The sequence below is a fragment of the Pyxicephalus adspersus genome, chromosome 6 (genome assembly GCF_032062135.1).
Source record: "Pyxicephalus adspersus chromosome 6, UCB_Pads_2.0, whole genome shotgun sequence".
Taxonomy (NCBI): domain Eukaryota; kingdom Metazoa; phylum Chordata; class Amphibia; order Anura; family Pyxicephalidae; genus Pyxicephalus; species Pyxicephalus adspersus.
Window position 1 is genome coordinate 85,236,081 of NC_092863.1, and position 18,560 is coordinate 85,254,640.

At 39.3% G+C, this 18,560-nt stretch overlaps 2 protein-coding genes across 3 annotated transcripts in view; one reads left to right on the forward strand and one right to left on the reverse strand.

Moving 5' to 3' along the window:
* Positions 1 to 9,223, reverse strand: part of MTREX (Mtr4 exosome RNA helicase) — a 54,807-nt gene extending 45,584 nt beyond the window's left edge. Inside the window, exons 1-7 of one of the 2 annotated variants that reach the window (XM_072416434.1) lie at positions 8,952 to 9,223; positions 7,911 to 8,054; positions 5,680 to 5,746; positions 5,225 to 5,287; positions 1,297 to 1,409; positions 427 to 601; positions 254 to 344 (exon numbers count right to left, since the gene is read on the reverse strand). In XM_072416434.1, coding sequence (XP_072272535.1) covers positions 254 to 344; positions 427 to 601; positions 1,297 to 1,409; positions 5,225 to 5,287; positions 5,680 to 5,746; positions 7,911 to 8,054; positions 8,952 to 9,061 — 763 coding nt within the window. In that variant the 5' untranslated portion in view covers positions 9,062 to 9,223. The remainder of the gene's footprint in view (positions 1 to 253; positions 345 to 426; positions 602 to 1,296; positions 1,410 to 5,224; positions 5,288 to 5,679; positions 5,747 to 7,910; positions 8,055 to 8,951) is intronic. The other variant, XM_072416435.1, reaches the window with a different exon arrangement.
* Positions 9,224 to 9,385: 162 nt separating this feature from the next.
* Positions 9,386 to 18,560, forward strand: part of DHX29 (DExH-box helicase 29) — a 29,403-nt gene continuing 20,228 nt past the window's right edge. Inside the window, exons 1-7 of the mRNA XM_072416433.1 lie at positions 9,386 to 9,474; positions 11,871 to 12,089; positions 13,605 to 13,678; positions 14,998 to 15,111; positions 16,671 to 16,800; positions 16,901 to 17,034; positions 18,395 to 18,532. Of these exons, the coding sequence (XP_072272534.1) occupies positions 11,906 to 12,089; positions 13,605 to 13,678; positions 14,998 to 15,111; positions 16,671 to 16,800; positions 16,901 to 17,034; positions 18,395 to 18,532 (774 nt within the window). The 5' untranslated portion in view covers positions 9,386 to 9,474; positions 11,871 to 11,905. The remainder of the gene's footprint in view (positions 9,475 to 11,870; positions 12,090 to 13,604; positions 13,679 to 14,997; positions 15,112 to 16,670; positions 16,801 to 16,900; positions 17,035 to 18,394; positions 18,533 to 18,560) is intronic.

Here is an 18,560-nt window from a genome sequence, read left to right on the forward strand (position 1 = left end):
CATTAAAGTCAGTAAAGCATGTGACCAGATTTCCATCAAAGTATCTCAATGCACTTTAGTGCCTGCTGACAAAATATTTAAAAGAACTGTGTAAAGGTTGATCAAAGCTGTCTGTACACAATGCAGGAACAGCATGCTGTCTTGAAATGAAATTAAACGTAATTTCTCATAATTCTATTCTTTGAGGAAGCTTTGTAGCTACAGTTTTTATTCTCAATTAGCCACATCTGTAAATGTTTACACGCCATAGTACCTGAATCTCTCATGTAATGGATTTCATCAAAAATGACCCAGGCAACTTCTCTCATGACTTCTGAGCCTCTGTATAACATGCTTCGCAAGATCTGCAGATTATAGAGAATTATTATCACAATGCAGTTAAATACATTGCTTTGTACCAGCTAAAAATTTACAAATGAATACTACCTCAGTTGTCATTACAAGGCAGGAGGCTGTAGGGTTGATTGTTACATCTCCGGTCATCAGACCTACATCACTGAACTCTTCATACATTTCTCTGTATTTCTGGTTACTCAAAGCTTTGATGGGGCTGGTAAAAATTACTCTCTGCTTTTCCCTGAGAGCCAGGGCTATAGCATATCTGTCAAAAGGAAAAGAAGAGATAATTGGCAATAAAATAAAACATATTACAATCTAAAGCACTACTTCAGCCCAAACCCTGACTATTCAGTATGCATGAACAGATTTCTAATACATTTTCATGTAATGACCTTGTCACGGACATGAAAAAAAAAAAAAAAAAACAAAAATAAAAACTGGCACAGCTACACTTCACTAAGTTTGAATATAGTAGGAAAGTAGTGTACAGCGCTGTGTAATATGTTGGTGCTATATAAATCCTAAATATTATTAATATTAGTAATCTCATACGGATTGGTTACTGGAGACGAAGCAAAGGAAATCTCTCAAGTAGGGACACAGCAGAGGAAACACTTAATATTGCAGTAAATATTAAGAGTATCATTTAGGGTACACCAAGCTGCATTGTGATAATGTGTGCATTGTTATGTTTTTTCACCTTTGAATATTTTTTAATCAGGCCCCCCCCCCCAAAAAAAAAAATGTTCCAGCTATTATAGGCTTTATAGTCTCTGGCAAGAAGATTCCAGCATTTTATGAGTGGTCATTGGGATAGCAGTAAGAGAATATCTTAACAGGTAATGAAAAGCTATATCTCCGCAACCTATCCAAACTAAGGTTTATTAGAAGTAGATCAATGCACAATGAATAGCTATCACACTTTTCCTATATGTAAATGAGAAACAAAATACATACTCTGCACACACTGTTTTTCCAGCTGATGTATGAGCAGACACAAGAACAGACTGGTTGTTATCAATACACAGAAGGGCCTCTCTCTGAAATGGATCCAGTATGAATGGATATTCCTAAAAAAAAAAGCAGAAAAAGGAAATAAAAGCCATATAATGCAATAAAAGAAGAGTTCATAATGATATAAATATTCCAGATCTTAGAAAACAAAATATGCTAAATGTATATCTTGACAATTCATCAAGGTAAATTTAAAGCATAACTCCAGAAAGATACAAAACAGAGCAGTTATATATTCAATAAAATTTACATGCATTTTAGAATACTGCTGTTGCCTATTTTTGTAAAAAATAAAAATAAATAAATGTAAAGGGAGTCATTAGGGAGGGACATTAAAAATAAAGCTCTAGTGTACTGCATAATATAGCATATTTGTGCTATAACATGTATTGAAAGCACAACTTCAGACAACTTTAACAGGCTGCCTCTGGATATACAATATATATATATTAATGGTTATGCACTGTGAAAGCACTACGCAAATAATAATTTTAGAAATTAATAAATGTGGTAACACATGATAAAAACATGCAGCAAACACAACTCAATGAGCAGGCAGAAAATACAGGAAATTGTAAAGGTGTGATAGAAAATAGTAGAGCTTTCCTATTGACTATGCAGTGTAGGAAGGAAAGGGAGATTTTCAGGCACATTTATTCATTTAACTTTAAATTGCACCTGTGCCATAGACTTTGGGCATTAAAATATTTACATATTCTTTTGCAACAGAAAAAAAGAGCACACGATTTCAATCTGTTAACATTAAAAGATTGGCACATTGCCAAGATTCTGCTTCAATAAAAGGAAAAAAACTGCCTTACGATTCTTCTAGAGTTGTGAAGAATATTCTCCCCATAAAGCTAGAGCTAGGTGCAGGTTCACTTTAAGTTAAAGCGTACCTAAACTCAGAAATTTCACGTAAAAGGGTGGACAACCCTTTTACATAAAGTAAAAATTCTGTGTTTTTTTTTTTGTTTTTTTTTTTTTACGTGCAAGTCCTTTTTTTTCTTAACCCCCCTAGCGGTATTCCCGAGTGTGACTCCAAGGTTTCCCGGTGATGGCAGTGCATGCGTCGATGCGGACGGGAGGATTGGTGGGAAATTCAAATAATTTTATATTGGATTCAATACAAAATAGCTGTATTGAGTCCAATACAAAGAAATAATATATATACCGTATTTTCCGGCGTAAAAGATGACTGGGCGTATAAGACGACCCCCAACTGATTGGTTAGAGTGGTCTGCCAATTAATTGGCAGACCACTCTAACCAATCAGTTGGGGGTCGACTTATACGCTCAGTATTGTACTGTTCCTGCTGCCTGTCAGATCTCGCTATTGTGCGAGAACTGAGAGGCAGAAGGAACAGTACAGTACTGGTATTTGGAGGAGGGATACAGGAGGCGGTAACAGCCTACACTGCCCCTCGCTCTCCACACTCCTCCTCTGCTGGAGAGCCAACCCAGGCTCACGTTCTCCTCTGTGTGCAGCTTGCTTCCCCTTGCTTCATACTGCAGGTAAGTACCCGGCGTATAAGACGACCCCCGATATATATATATATATATATATATATATATATATATATATATATATATATATATATATATATATATATATATATATATATATATATATATATTTATTGTGACAGGATTCGTATATTTGCCCAGGATTCGTATTCGTATTATATATTTGCCCAGGATTCCTCTTTTATGTGAGGTATATTTGCCCAAGATTCCTCTTTTATGTGAGGTATATTTGCCCAAGATTCCTCTCCTGTGTGAAGTAGCAGGTGGAAGACTCACCTGGGAGATAGATAATGAAGCACAACCAAGGGTGGGGATAAAACAGAGACAGGAGCTCAGTCAGTAGCTTAACTTGGAGAGACACAGACAGGGGTTTGTGTCAGTGCAGCTCTATTTGGAGAGAGCTCTGTTTGAAGACACAGCCAGGTGGACTGTGTGAGTGAGCTATGCTGGAGACACAGACAGTCGGTCTGTAAGGGAGCTCGGCTAAGAGACTCAGAAAGTCAGTCTGGGTCAGTGAGCTGGAAAGTGAGCAGAAGGTTGCTGAAAGCTTTGTTTGGAGCTGACAGGGAGAAGCCCTCCAGCTGATAGACAGGAACATCAGATGTATAGTAAGTGGCGGCAGGCAAGGTTTTCTTTTGCTATTTTTGTTATTTTATCTGCAACCTTCAAATAAACCTGACTACAAGTCAGTTTAACACCTTTACCTCAGTGTGTGATCTGAATTGGATGAATCAGACAAGTGTCCTTTGACCCCAGCAAAGGTGATCCTGAGGTTAACCCCTCACAAGTGGTGGAAGATGCGGCAACACATTAAAATCTGAAAATGGATGACGTGGTAAAGGCCCTGATACAGTCTGCGGCAGCCCAGCAGGCAACCAAAGAGCAACGGCACACAAATATCATCCAGCAGGAGGCAACCAGAGAACAACAGCGCACAAATGCAAGAAGCCAACCGCTTACTGTCTGCACAGCTGGCCACCCTGAGAGGCCACAAATAAAAAACGCCAAGTCTTGCAGGAAGTGGTGCAGCATGTGGATCTGGTGGAGCGATACTCCGCAGCTGAGGATTGTCTAAATAACTCTCAGTCCTCAACCCCATGGATTCCAAAAGCTCCTGGCTCTATGTTACCCTGTTTCCCCGATTATAAGGCACTCTCTTATATTTTTTGAAATGCCAAAATATGCCCCGGGTCTTATTTTCAGGGGATGTCTTATTTTTCCATGAAGAAGACTACAGTACACATTTATTGTTGAAAGTCACTCATTATCAGAATCGTGTGCAGGCTTTTTACTTTCAGTTTGGCTCAGGAATAGACACGCCCTGCAGCCAGCATCAGAGACACACACGCTGCAGCCAGCATAAAGGACACACACGCAGGATCAGATACCCGGAGCTGTCTTATAAACGGGTGAGTGTCCTATTTTAATTATTTTTTTAAAAATCGGGGGGGCTTACTTAATGGGGATGTCCTAAAATCGGGGAAACACGGTATATCCCCACCCTTAGTGTTTCTTCATTAACTATCCCATAGGTGAGAGTCTTCCACCTGCTACTTCACACAGGAGAGGAATCTTGGGCAAATATACCTTACATAAAAGAGGAATCCTGGGCAAAATATATCTCCCTTCCACCTCCAATCCTGTCTGGGTGTCACTATATATAAAATTACATATGCTATTGTACAGTTACATTACATGTTTTTTGTTTTTGTTATTAAAGTTTGTTAATAAATTTGTTAAATTATTTATTATCGGTGAGTTATGGCTAAGAATTATAGCCTACAATGAAAAATAAATTTTCATGCAAAAATTGTTACAGTTTTTTGCAAGGAAATTTGGACGGCTTTAGACTGCTAGGGAGGTTAATAAAAAAAGGGTGCAGCACAAGCCCTAATTCTGAATGAATGGGAGCGCAAAGTCTCACGGGATACCTACGTCACGCATCCCGGTAGACTCCTCAGGCATGCGCAGAGGAAGCCTTTCCATGAAAAGGAGAAAAAAATTGCCAAGATCAGCAAGTTTTTTCCAACCTACTTTACCCGATCTCGCACCTAGGTCGGGTGACACGTAGGAAGAAGAACCAGAAAAAAGAGGAGAAGATGGCAGCACCCGGTGGGCTGGCTCAGAGACAGATGCGGGGACAACGTGGGACCCGATGGAAGACACCTCGGGACTGATCGACTGCGCTGCGGGATTGAAGGTTAAGTGGATTTTTTGGGGGGGGGCGGGGGGGGGGGGCATTTTTTAGTTTACTTTGTCTTTACAATTTGGTAAAATTGCTAAAATCCAGAATAAAAGTACACTGGGTTTAAATGTGCACAACACACATAGATCCACAACAAACCTTAGCCGCTTTTCCAACCCGTGGCCTAAGAGGCATGTACTCATCGTCAGCAGGTAGAGCCACCTAAGAAAACAAAAACAAAATTATTTTGGCATATTTTATACAATGTGGACTAAAAATCATTAACAATCATTTAAGTGGGGTGATGACAATGTGTGAGGAGAATTGTTGTAGAATTCTCTTCATTTCCTGTCCTTGTCATGGATAGAAAGTGAAAAGAATTTTCCTATTGGCAATGTGGACAGAAATAAACCTGGAATAACTTTTATGCCTTACCAAATTCAATTGAAAAAATCCTTACTGGAGGAATATTTCTCCTAAACGATGACAGATAAAACCCTTACGAAGAGTGGAGCGACAGTGACAGTGCAGGTGATCTTTACATAAGTCAGCCAATACATGCACATCATAATAAGAAAACAATGAACCTCATCCCACATTACAGACAACTATACCTCATGTGTGCAGCCCTCAACTGTATCCACTTCTTGCACCTTTATCCTTGGCATTAAATCAACCAGACTGTAAAATAGCAAAAAAAATAAATGTAATATTTTAATTTCAATTTTACTTTAATAAAGTACATACAAAGAAGATGTATGAGATTGTATTTACGATTTTACTGTAAAAAGTATTACTCCATATTCCCCAAACGATTAGCAGAGAGCCGCTCCCCTTATAACAAACAGGAACAATAAAAGATTACAAGAAAGGGTAGTGCAAGAAAGTGGTAGTGCAGAAAGCTAGGGTATATCTGCGGCAAAAAAATTATTTTGACAGAACAATCAGGTCAAAATACATTCAGATACACACAAGGTTTTTTTTCACTTTTTCCATCTAGTTGATGTAGAGAGATGTTAGCTAAGTTAGTACAGTATAGTCCCTATTAAAATGGTAAGTGTTAAGGTCTCACACCTGACGCGTTTCTCCATTCCGCTTCATCAGGGGCTAAAGAGCACATTGTCTTATACTATACAATAATAAAAGACAGAATATTTATAAGTACACAGCATATGGAAAAAGTAAAAAACCTTGTATGTGTCTGAATGTATTTTGAACTGATTGTTCTATCACAATATAATTTTGTTGCCGCAAACATACCCTAGCTTTCTTGTAATCTTTTATTGTTCTACGATTTTACTGTAAAGCTCAGCATAAAAAAAAGAAAAAGAATGTTGCACTGTGTAAGGTGTGTTAAATTTAGGGAGCCGGAGGCAAAGAACTAGTTATTGGTATTCCTTGTAAGCTCCTCTCAGCTGATTTTCTCCCTATTACAACCAATCATACCTTGAATTTGTCTCTATGCAGTGGTTTCTATTTTTATAGAAGCAGGGCTTTGCTCACTCAAATTAGAGCAGTTTCTATTCTAACTGGTTGGAGATATACAAGAAGCGGAGGTGACGAAAGCTCAGATCCACAGAAAGAAAGAAGCATGAGCAAAGGAGATGTATGCATTGCAGTTACTGATTACAGCACACTGCTCAGTATTGATATGACCAAATCTCACGTTATACCTGGTAAGACTAGCAGTGACAAGGAGACCTGCCTCTCACACAGCACATTGACAGCTTTTCACAAATAAAGCAAAATTAATATTTCTAGATGTTCACTGCAAGGATAGCAAAATATACCTTTTTACCTCTTTAATTCTGTATAAAATAAAGTACTAACTAAGCCTTCACCATTAGTTTTACTCTTTTTTACGTTATGTAGAAACACCTTGCCACTGCTTTAATACTTTTTTATATCACAGACCTGGAGTACAGCCTGAACAAAGTTTGTTGGTACACTAACAGCTCATTAAAAAGTGATGTATGCCTCCTAAAGTGTGATTAGATGAAAAGCAGTTGTCTTTAAATACTTCATTGAGTAAAGCAAATCAAGTGTGTAAAGAAACAACGTATTGTCCTAAAAATGTTGGGACACATATGATGGTTTTCCCTGAAAAAATATATTGGAGCGATTTTTTTTTTTTTTTAAGTAGTGGTTTCTGGACATTCAAGAAATCAATCTCAGAATTGGTGGAAGGATAACGAGAATGGCAAAAAAAAGCCAAGGACTACTTGCATAGAGCTAAAAGCTAAACTCTCATGTCAAGATAAATCCGGGTCGCACTATTTGCCGCTTTTTGAGTGGCAATGGGTTCAATGGATGAAATCCCAAAAAGACATTAAAAAAACATCATATTAAAATATCACATTTGTGTTATACTTGTAATGCAGTACAATGGTGAAGCACAAAATGATCTTGTTTGTATTATGTGTTTTGTTAGTATTTTTAGATTTTTTTTGAAAACACTGCACAAAAAGGCAAATACTGATTTTCATATGAAGGCTTGGTCCATGTATATTATCATGTACTCAAAGGAGAGCAAAATCCAATATGTATACCATGGTCATATGGGGCAAAAGCAATTAAGCTACCAGTATGTTTTTGGGATGTGAAAAGAAATCCATGCAAACATGGGACGTATAAAAAAAACTCCATAACGATGGTCGCTTGGTCAAGATTTGATCCTAGTACTAACTAAAGCTCTCCAAGGTTGGAGAGGATACACTTTCATCAGTGAACCTGCGTAACCCAGCAAACCTGAAATAGATCTGGACCAGGATTTAAAAAAATTGCTAACAAAAAGCATTTGACGACCCAGGTTCATTGATGAATATATGAAAAAGGGCAATCTTACTTTATTTCATCTGTAGCTGTTGAATCAAGCTTCAGTTTCTTTCCTAATATACATTCCTCTGGTCCATCAATAGAGCTGGCTTCTCGCTTTGTCACTGCTGCGGGTCCTGTATTTGCTGCTTGATCCTTAATATTTCTCTTCCTGCTAACAGAAGCAAACAGTATTAAGGCATATGTAACTCATAACTTGAACTTCTAATCGCTACGTTATGATCTAGTGAAGTGTTATCATTGATAGGCCAATACCATGCAAAACCTATTAGAAGTTTTTTATAGTTTTAATGAGGGCACAAAATTAACCCTTGTGGGAAATTCAGAGCTGTCTTGTGCACACGTCCTGTGTTATCTCAGGAAGAAATGTGCTGTCTTTAAAGGGTCAAATTTAATGAATCACAAATGTACTTGCAGTGCAAGTGTTTTTTTTTATATTTTTGTTTTTATAGTTCTAATACAAGGTACCAAGTTGCAAAGGAAATCTGGAAAGGAGGAGGCTTGCGGAAAAGAACGTCAGTTACAATGATGCAACTTCTTTTCCTTTGGCTACCAAGGAGTCAGTGGCCTTTGTATTTGTTGCTACCGTAGAATAACTGTGGTCAGTGTTTGTACATACAGAACATCTTGAGGCCTCCCTCCTATTCATTCTGGCAGGACCCCAATGGCCCCATCATCGCCATCTGACAGGACCTTCATTTCTAACACTCTGGCAGGACCGCACTTCTCTTGTCACCCTTGACAGGATCCCTATTAGCCCCCCCCCCCCCCCATGCCAATGCTCTGCCAGGATCCCCGCTTGCCCCCATGCCAATGCTCCACCAGGACCTCCTCTTGGCCCCCATGCTTACGGTGCAGCAGGACCCCCACTTTCACCCCATGCTAGCACCCTGGCACGACTCCAGCTCCCTCCCATGTTAGCGCTCCAGCAAGTGCCCATGCCCCCCCCTTACCAGCACACGACCCCCGCTCCCTCCCGTGTCCTCCATAGTAACACTCATGCAGTACCCCCATCCTTTCACCTTGGCAGGACACCAGTCCCCATCCTTACCCTCTGGCAGAAGCCCCGGCGGTGGCCGGAACAGACGGCGCAGCTTTACTGCTCGCCGGACTCTCCTCATCGAACACGCTAAACAAATCATCACCGAATGCGTCCGCCATGCCTGCGGAGCGACCCGAATACAGCAGAAGAATAAAAAACTTTTCCTAAAACAAGGAAGAAACAGCTCAGAACCAGATGATGCCAACCGGCTATCACGCGTGAACGGAGGCCGCACTGTGATGATGCAAACTCTGTGCGCTTCTTTCAGTTGTAAAGTCTAGGGCAGGCTTTTCAAAAGAGACAAAGCTCTAATGTATCACAAAGCTGAAAATGTGCCCTTGGCGCCATTTTTCCGACGACCTATAGCTATATCATTAGAAGGTGCGTCGCAAAGAAAATGGCCGCTAGAATGGAACCCGGAAGTATGTGGATCCCCGCGCTCTGCTGTTCAGTGTGCAAATGAGCCGTGACGTCACGCAGAATTGGGGGAGAACCGTGACGCTGTGTGTGTGATGGGGACGATGTGTGCATGGTGAGTTCAGAGATCTCCGGGTTCAGCGGGTGAGAGAACCGGGACTACTCTCATAAAGTAGTATTTATTATATTGATACGTCTCTATATTTTCAAAGGCAGCCCGAATGGATCGAGAGATCAGAGCTGTATTAATGTTATTATTTAATATTACTGCAATCCATGAAATCTCTGAGCATCTCCTCCAACCATTCTCCACACAACCTAATTCTATCTCCAGATCTCTAGTTTGATATAGAGCGAGAGTAACAATATCAGTCAGGGTTTTCTGTGTCCCCAATGAAGCTATCCCCTCACTTCCGGCTGCTGTGACACCGCTATAAAAAATAGGGGAGTTTTTTTTTTGTTGTACAGTAGAGACAGCAAAGTAACAAAATTCCAACCCTTCTGCCTCCCCCACCAAAAATGTTTTCATTTAGGGACACAAACTGCAATAAACCTCATTCTCCTTCTAAAATAAAACATTTTGGCTACACTCTGGCTTTAAGATTTGGGCCCCAGCATGTAGCAAAATAATCTGAGCTGTTTATCTACTCATTTGGGATCAATAAAATCTTTTCTCACCCTAAAGCTACATATACACGTGCAGTAATTGTCGTTAGGAAACAAATGACTAATGACAGATCAACGATTAATCACGATTAATTTAAACAATCGTATAGTGCACGGAGCCACGGGTTGCCGGCCGGAACGGCCGGGGGCGTTATGAACTACCGCTAGCTCCGGTGCCGCCTCCTTGCTGTTGCTCCCCTATTTACTGCGGCCGGCGTTGATACTTCCGCCATTGTGGTAAATAGGGAAAGCTCCCTGAAGGGAAATCCCTTTTCTCCACAATGTATACAGAGGAGAGGGATTTCACTTCAGGGGGCGTTCCCTGGTGGTGGTGGGCGGAGCCATTAGGGCGGGACTCAAAGTCCGGCCTAGTGTGCTCCCGCCGACCCCTGAAATGGCCTAGTGGCCATGAAAGTTTGCCGACCCCTGATTTAGATGAGCAGAAAGCAGAGAGGGAACACCCTTTGTGAACACATAATTAGAATTATAATAATTTCTATTAATTCGATTATAAGTGATTAATAAAACACAATTAATTTTGGTGATCAATTAAATTAATAAATAAATAATACATTCTGGGTTGATTGATATGTAATTAGTTTAATAAATTTATATATTAAAGATATAATTTAAAAAGCAAATTTATATAAAAAATAAATGTGAAACTAAGTGCTTATCAAATAAATAAATAAAGTGATTTATTACTTTGATAACGTTTTTTGATCGCAAGTCTTAGGCTGGAGGGCGGGGCCGTTAGGCAGGTAGGCGGGACCTGGCGGAATATTTAAAATAATGAGGATTTTTAAATGTAATGCTTTTACATTTAAAAATCCTCATTAATCATATTGCCAGGGAGGTTAAAGTAATGATCATGAATACTGAAATAACTAATGTATGGCTTTCTCTATCATATAACTTTACACTGAGGTCACATGATCAGTGCCAAGGCATTGGGTTGTGAAATTTACCACCTCTTAAGCTTAAAGCAGCCTGAATTAAATCTCAGTTTACTAGAATTGAGATGGAATAATCATATTATCTATTTTGGCACAATACATTTTTTTTAGGAAAAGATTACAAGCATTAAAAAAAACATAGGAAAAGAAAACAGAACAGAGCAGAGGAAAAAACAAAAACAAGCACTTGATACATATAATATTCCAGATAATAAAACAAGTATAGACTGCTACTAAAGCATACAAAATACAAAGTCAATTTCATTGGCCCTGATTTACTAAAGCTCTCCAATGCTGGAGAGAATACACTTTCATAAGTGAAGCTGGGTGATCCAGAAAACCTGTAATGGATTCCTTAAAACCCTTTTATTATTGGCTAGCAAATGTTTTGAATCCTGGACCAGATCCATTCCAGGTTAGCTGGATCACCCAGCTTCACTGATCAAAGTGTATTCTCTCCAGCCTTGGAGAGCTTTAATGAATCAGGGCCATTGTCTGCGGAAATACCTTCCATAATTAAGGACCAATCCAATAGGAGTGATTTTGTACGTCTTTCCCCTTAATATACCAAGGGTAATAAAGGAAGAAAAGGAAACAGAAGAGTATAGAAAATAAAGAGGAGAGAAGGGAATCCACCTACCAAATACAACCAAGAACAAGGCAAAGTGAAGAAAGCAAGAAACAGAAACATTCCTGTGTTCCCATAACATAATCAGATTATCATTAACCCCATGAATAATGAGTTTATTGTATCTATTACACAGTTTAATTTAGATATGGCATATGGGATATCTCTCTATCACATGACCGATAATCACCCCCTCTTCTCTCAATTGCAGATTTTATAGCAATGTATTAATATTTGTTGATTTTCTTTTTGTGTCAACAGACATCAGATAAGGTATCCTCCTGAAGAACTAAAAAATGGGTGGCAAAAATAAGAAAGGCCGTCATGGTAGCGCTCCTGTTGTCCAGGGAGTGGTAGCCGCAGCAAACAGATCGAGGGCGGCAGCAGAACCCCGGGCTGCTGGAGAGGATTCTGCAAAGAGACAAAGTAGTAAATCCTTAGGTGTGTCTTCAGGGGGCAAGGAGCTGCGGAATAAGCAAGGTAAAAAGCTGGAACTGCGTATTTTATACATGATTATATCAGGGTTTAGAAATAGCTTTATAGAACCAGTACTGAACTATAGTAACGCACAGGGTCACTCCAGTATATTAATATATCTACTAGAACCAGAGGTAATGCACTTTATTCTCTGCTTGGTATGTCTGGAAACGCTAAACGCTTCATGACTTATGTAGTTTCATGGATCAAATACAATATCTTGACAAGAAACATGCTATCAGTCTACTGCTTTTTTTTCTCTTTTCTGTCAACTGGCTGGGGTGGACAGCGAACACCGCTGTATTCCTTATGAGGAGAGAACAGAAAGAGTATTTAGATTTGGGTTTTATGCCAGCCCTGTTTCACTTATATATTTACAATATAGCAAAGTGAAGGGGCTTTTTGGCATACAATGTAAAGCATGTTTACTTCAAACAGAGAGTAGCAATGGTACAGAAATTGGTATTGGTGTTCATATAAATAATGATAGTCGTCACCCAAATATTATTCAATCATTGGAACTTTTTAGTGGTCACATGTAATACCGTCGATCTTTGTCCCGACACATTTCGCCTGTAGGCTTCTTTAGGAGACTTTCTATTAGGATGGAAATCACTAATTAATTTGAAGAGAAGAAAGTATGTTTTGGTGACATAAAGTACCATGGGGTATATAGTAAGGGGAGAGTATTCTGTATCAAGTTGTTTTAGTAGTTCCCAATTTGTGGAAAACAGAGAGGGGATTTTTTTCGTTTTTAATGTCAAGTTAGAGAATAAAGTGCTTAGATTTGTCAGTATCAGATCTGCCTGTGCTGTGTGAGGGGGATGTGTAAATCTATAGAATAGACGGAAAGTAAACCCAAAACAAAAAAAAATCATTTACCTTAAATCTGGACGAGCAGTCAATCCGTCTCGAGGTCCCTTCCATCTGGCCTCACATTGTCCCAGTATATCATGCTCGGGCATGCGCAGAAAAAGCAGCCAAGAGCCTCCTGGTATGCGTGACGTAAGTATCCTGGGAGGCTCCCACCTAGGCGATCAAGAATTAAGGGAGAGGTGTTGCACCCCTTCTTTTTTTTTTTTTTTTAAAGAGGGTGTTTCTCTTTAAAAAACACAAATTTTTACTTTAAATGAAAGGGTTGTCTACCCTTTTATGTAAAGTAAAAATTTTGAGTTTAGGTACGCTTAAATGCTCTTGAAGGCTGGAAAGGATACACTTTCATCATAATAGCTGGGTGATCGAGCAAATATGGAATAGATTTCTCAAAAGTCATTTGCTATTTTTTAGCAAATGTTTTCAATCCTGGATTTGATCCATTCCTGGTCTGCTGGATCTCCCAGCTTCACTGATGAAAGTGTATCCTCTCAAGCCTTGGGGAGCTTTAATAAATCAGGCCCTCTGTGTGAACCTCCCAACGGACGGTGCTTTGGTGGATGTTTGAAGCATAATGAAAGTAGTAGGGACTAAGCCTTAGTAATGTATTATTTGTAATCTTTCTCCAAACTTTTTTTTTTTCAGGTCCCAAAACATACAGTTTTGCTTCTGCTTGTGACTCTGGAGCATCTGCAAATCATGACAAGTCTGTGCTGAAGGTCAGAACATTGCTTTTGTCTTTATATTATATAATTATTAATTGGTTTCAAAGTAAGCCTCACTCTCAATGTTTTTGAAATATTACCACCATAATATAATTATGTTTTTGTTGACATTTTAGCCATTTTAACCACCTGGGCGTTACACTGAGGTCTAGATTTCTGTACCAAAAGCGTTACACTGTTTTTCATGAATTTTTTTTTTTAAATTTTAGACCTGTAACTTACAGAAATATGTCCGAATAGGGGTCCCGCTGGTAAAGAGGATACAAGGCTGTAGAGGATACACTTTCATTAGTGAAGATCAAGCAATCCTGGAATTAATTTCTTAAAGTAATTGGCTATTTGTTAGCAAATGTTTTCAATCCCGGACCAGATCTATTCCAGGTTTTTTTTGGATCACCTAGGTTCACTGATGAAAGTGTATTTGTAATGCGCCTGGGCACACAAACCGCAGCCAACTCCAGGAAACCTTTTATCAAGCTTTATTGGGTAGTCATAAAACAAGGCAAAGGTCATTCACAGAAGATCAGTCCGATAAGCGTGGTACAGATGGATAAGGCAAAGGCAGGTCAGGGCAGGCAGCAGGCAAGAGTAGTCAGAAACAATCCAAAGTCGGGGCAGGTGGAGTTCAGGCAGAATCAGATATCAGACAGGGTCGCTATCGGTAATGACACAACAGAGGTTAATATGAACCAACACACATAGAATGCACCCAAGCACACTGTACACACAGAGGCTTATAGCAGGCAATGGTTAGGACAAGTTCTTCTTAAATGACCAGAGTGCCCAATGACCTTGCGCCACATGGTGCCCTTTGATTGGAGGATAACTAAATCCAAACTAAAGGATAAAGGGAATTCAAACTAACTATGTCCCGTGCTGCGGCGAGGCAGCCGAGTGCCTGGCCCGGGGGGGGTACAAGAGGCACGTGTGGTAGCGTGCGCACCTCTTGTCACAGCATCCCTAGGACGTGCCCTACTTTGCACGTCTGCAGGAGTGCTGAGAATGAGAACATCACTGTTCATGTCCATAAGGATGCTGGGGATGCCGCCTAGCCGAACTACTGTTCCCTCCGCCAGCAGGGAGAGACGCGCTGCGAGTAGGGCAGCAGCCTCAGCCACGCTGCCTGCTGCAGTGGCGACTCCCTCATTGCCTGCGATCCCCAAGCACTCCGGCGGCTCGCTGGACAGGTAAGTGCCTTACAGTATTCTCTCCAGTCTCGGAGAGCTTTAATACATCAGAACCCTTTGCAACAAGATGTTTATGATCATATAAATAAACCATTGTTATTTTTCTTCCTTTTTCATTATAAACAGGTTGTAATTGATAATAAATTGGAGAACAGGATAATTTCTCTGATTAATGAGCACAAGAAGCTAAATTCTGACAAAGGATCAGTGTCTGGAAGGTTGACTTCTAAGAAGTTACAGGTTTGCAGTTTGATTCTTACAATATTTTTTTGGTAATTCTACTTAACACTGATGCATACACAATGGTTCATTTTACATTTACAGTGTTTATTCTTATACTATCTTCAAAGTGTTTGTATAGCAAAATATTTCTTTTCAGTTTTGGATAGAGTAGCAAAGGGTTAAAACCCTGCTACCTGTGTACTGTTAAAAGAGTTTTTTCTATCTTACAGATGCAACAGGAAGTGAGCAAAATTTTGATGTTAGAAAGTTATGTCCTCACTTTTGATTCTTGTGACAACTCTAAAAATTTTTTTTTTATCACTTTCTGTCTTGGTGATAATGGTCACAAAGACAACAAGAGAGATGGAAATCTCTCCCCCACAATTTTTTTTAACCAGATTTATGAAGCGAGCCAGTGGTAGTACTAATGCTTGCTAGTAACCACTAGAACAGACAAAATGCATTAGCAATTAGCAATAGACTATAAATTTTATTACACTATAGCTGGAAAGCAATGTCTTTACATGCACTTCCCATAAAGCAAACCTGTTATGAGAGAAAAGTGAGAGAAACTGCTATTGTTCACTCACTGCCTTTTCTGAAAATGTTAGTTCCTTGGCTGTAGTTCTGACTTTATTACTTTGAGTCAGTGACTTGGAAGGTGTATATTTAGAGCAGACTTCTGGACAATTTAAACCAGTGATGCTGAAAAGGCATTTTAGGAGCTCCAGTAACCACAAAGCCTAGATTATCTAATGTTAATTCTCAAAGCAAACTATGTTAATAAATGTACAGTATACATATAACCTTTAGAAACTAAATATGGTAAACTCAAAAACGCATTGTGTAGCTGAGCATGTACACAGATCCCTGCTGCCTTTTGGTTTCTGTTAGTGAATTAAGATTGTACAATTGCTTACCAGCTATATCCTGTCCCTCCAATGGAAAATGCAGGTAACCATCTATTGTTCTGCTTGTAGTCACATTAGCTTGACTCTCCCACCTGTTGAAGAGATTAAAGGAAATAGTTGTAATGTTGTGTGCAAGCACATTTATCCCACAAAACATATTCTCTACACCTCTTTGTTTTATACACTGCTTGTAATCACTTGTCAATTTGATCTTTTAGAATTTGCCTTGTTCAATATCGGGTTTAAGTGGGCTTAAGGATTACTATGGCTTTGTGGCTAATGAAGTATTTATGGTGTATGTGGAATATGTGGACACACAAAAGTTTAGAAATATACATTTTGGAACTTGAACATGAAATTTCAAAACTTATTGACATATACAAATATATTACATACTCCAACTACCGTTAACTATTTAACTAAACTGCAGTATTTTGTCCTGTAGACTTGCCATTTTGGCTTTGCATAGTTGGCACTTTAACAGACTGTTCTGTATAATAGGGGGATTGATTATTTTCTCTTTTAGGTACTCTAACTGTGTGTAATACATACATGTACTGTTCAAATGTAGAGACTGGTCAAAAAAATCCACAATTTCTTATATAATAATTATTTCTAACTTTGGTGATCTTTAAAGCATATAACTATGATTTTGCTTCCATACAGGATCTTTATATGGCCTTACATGAGTTTAATTTTAAAGCAGAACACATAGAGGAAGCAATGACAAACACAGTACTATATGGTGGGGACCTGCACTCTGCTCTGGACTGGCTGTGTCTGAATCTGCCGGATGGTAAGCAATAAGTAAATAAAATAGACTTTTCACATATGGGATCACATTATCATATCATTATCATTCTAAGAAAATAGAATTGATGGCTTTCCTTCCTCAGATGCTCTGCCGGATGGCTTCAGTCAGCAGTTTGCGGAGGAAGAGCAAAAGACTAGAGCAAAGTTCTGCCCTCCTCCCCAAAAGTCAGTCAACATTCCTAACTCTGGCAAGTTTGAGGGAGCCCCGGCTGTAAAGGTTAGTTTTTATGTTGTCAGGCATTAGGGAGTCTGTGCCTAGGCATACAACAAATCATATTTCCTGTTTTATGTACTGAATATCCTTTCCTTAATCACCTCTTAGTACTTTAGTGTTATTTGAGGTATATACCGTATTTTTCGGACCATTAGACGCTCCGGACTATAAGACGCACCAGGTTTTCCGCACGGGAAAACAAGAAAAAAAAATTCATTTGATTTCCCCTGAGATCCAGCGTGCGGCACTTGTGCCCGCCCATGAAGGCGGCGCCGATCGGCATTCATGAAAAAAATATGCATTCGGACCATAAGACGCACCCTGATTTTCCCCCCACTTTAGGGGGGGGGGAAAGTGCGTCTTATGGTCCGAAAAATACGGTAATTAAAGTGGAGACTTGAGCAAAGTAGTGTGCATTGCACTTGCATTTGACCTTCAGCTGACCTCATGCTAACTTAAATATGACCTCCTTCTAAGGCTGTTTTAAATCAAATAAATGTTGATGACACAACCCTTTATATGGCACAGGCAGCTGGGGTAACATGCAACTATATGCTTATTCTCTGCAGGCTTGTAAGTGTTGGACTTTTACAATGTAAATATGGCATTTTGCCCTGAGGCTCACATCATGATTTTAATGTTTGTAGTTTTGATAAACACACAAAGTATATGCTATGCACATCTAATAAGATACTTTCACCATCAAGTGGTAGTAGGAAAGGCTTTGGTGATCCAATGTTATCCCTTAATTCTAAAAGGCCCCTTACCAGCCTTGAACCGATGTAGCTGTGTCTAAGTTAGTAAATTTACTAAATTTTCCTTACTATGTAATCCTCAGCCACCCAAGCAACATTGCAGCTTGGTGGGAGTGTACTTTGTATTGCCTGTGACGTGCAAGTGACAGGTTTGATTCTGAATGAAGAGGTAGGAAAAAATGTTATTAGTACAGATTTTTTTTTAAATATTACTGTAGGGAATATAAAGCAGGGAACCTGTAGAAGGGATATTTAACAGGTTCTTATCAGAACAGGGAAGGTAAAGAACACAGATGCACCTTGCAGCTTTTCTGTATTACAAATAGTGGTACTCAAGTCACTAGATTACAAACCAAAACAGTATGGGATGGACTGGGGCTCTATTGATGCAATTCTGCAGTATTGACCAGTTAGGTTGTGCTACTTTGTGCAGTTCAATAATGGTCCTGGGTCTCATCCCTGTAGTCCTATCCTTCCCTTTCTTGCTTTGATCAGACTTTATCAACTTTTTGAATTCGGTATCAAGCTTAAGTAAACTTTATGCAATAATCAATATGTCCATAAATAACAATTGAGTTACAAAATGTAAGACATGCCTTTTCATTCAGGCTGGAAGTGAAAAAGACCTAAGCATGAAAGAATGGATCCTAAGATATGCTGAGCAAGGAAGTGATGATGATGAGGAAGAGGAGGAGAGAGAGGTGGGGGATTCTGAGAAAGATTCAGAAGTAGAAGAGTTTGACCCGGTAAGTTAAACAGACTTTACTGATGCAT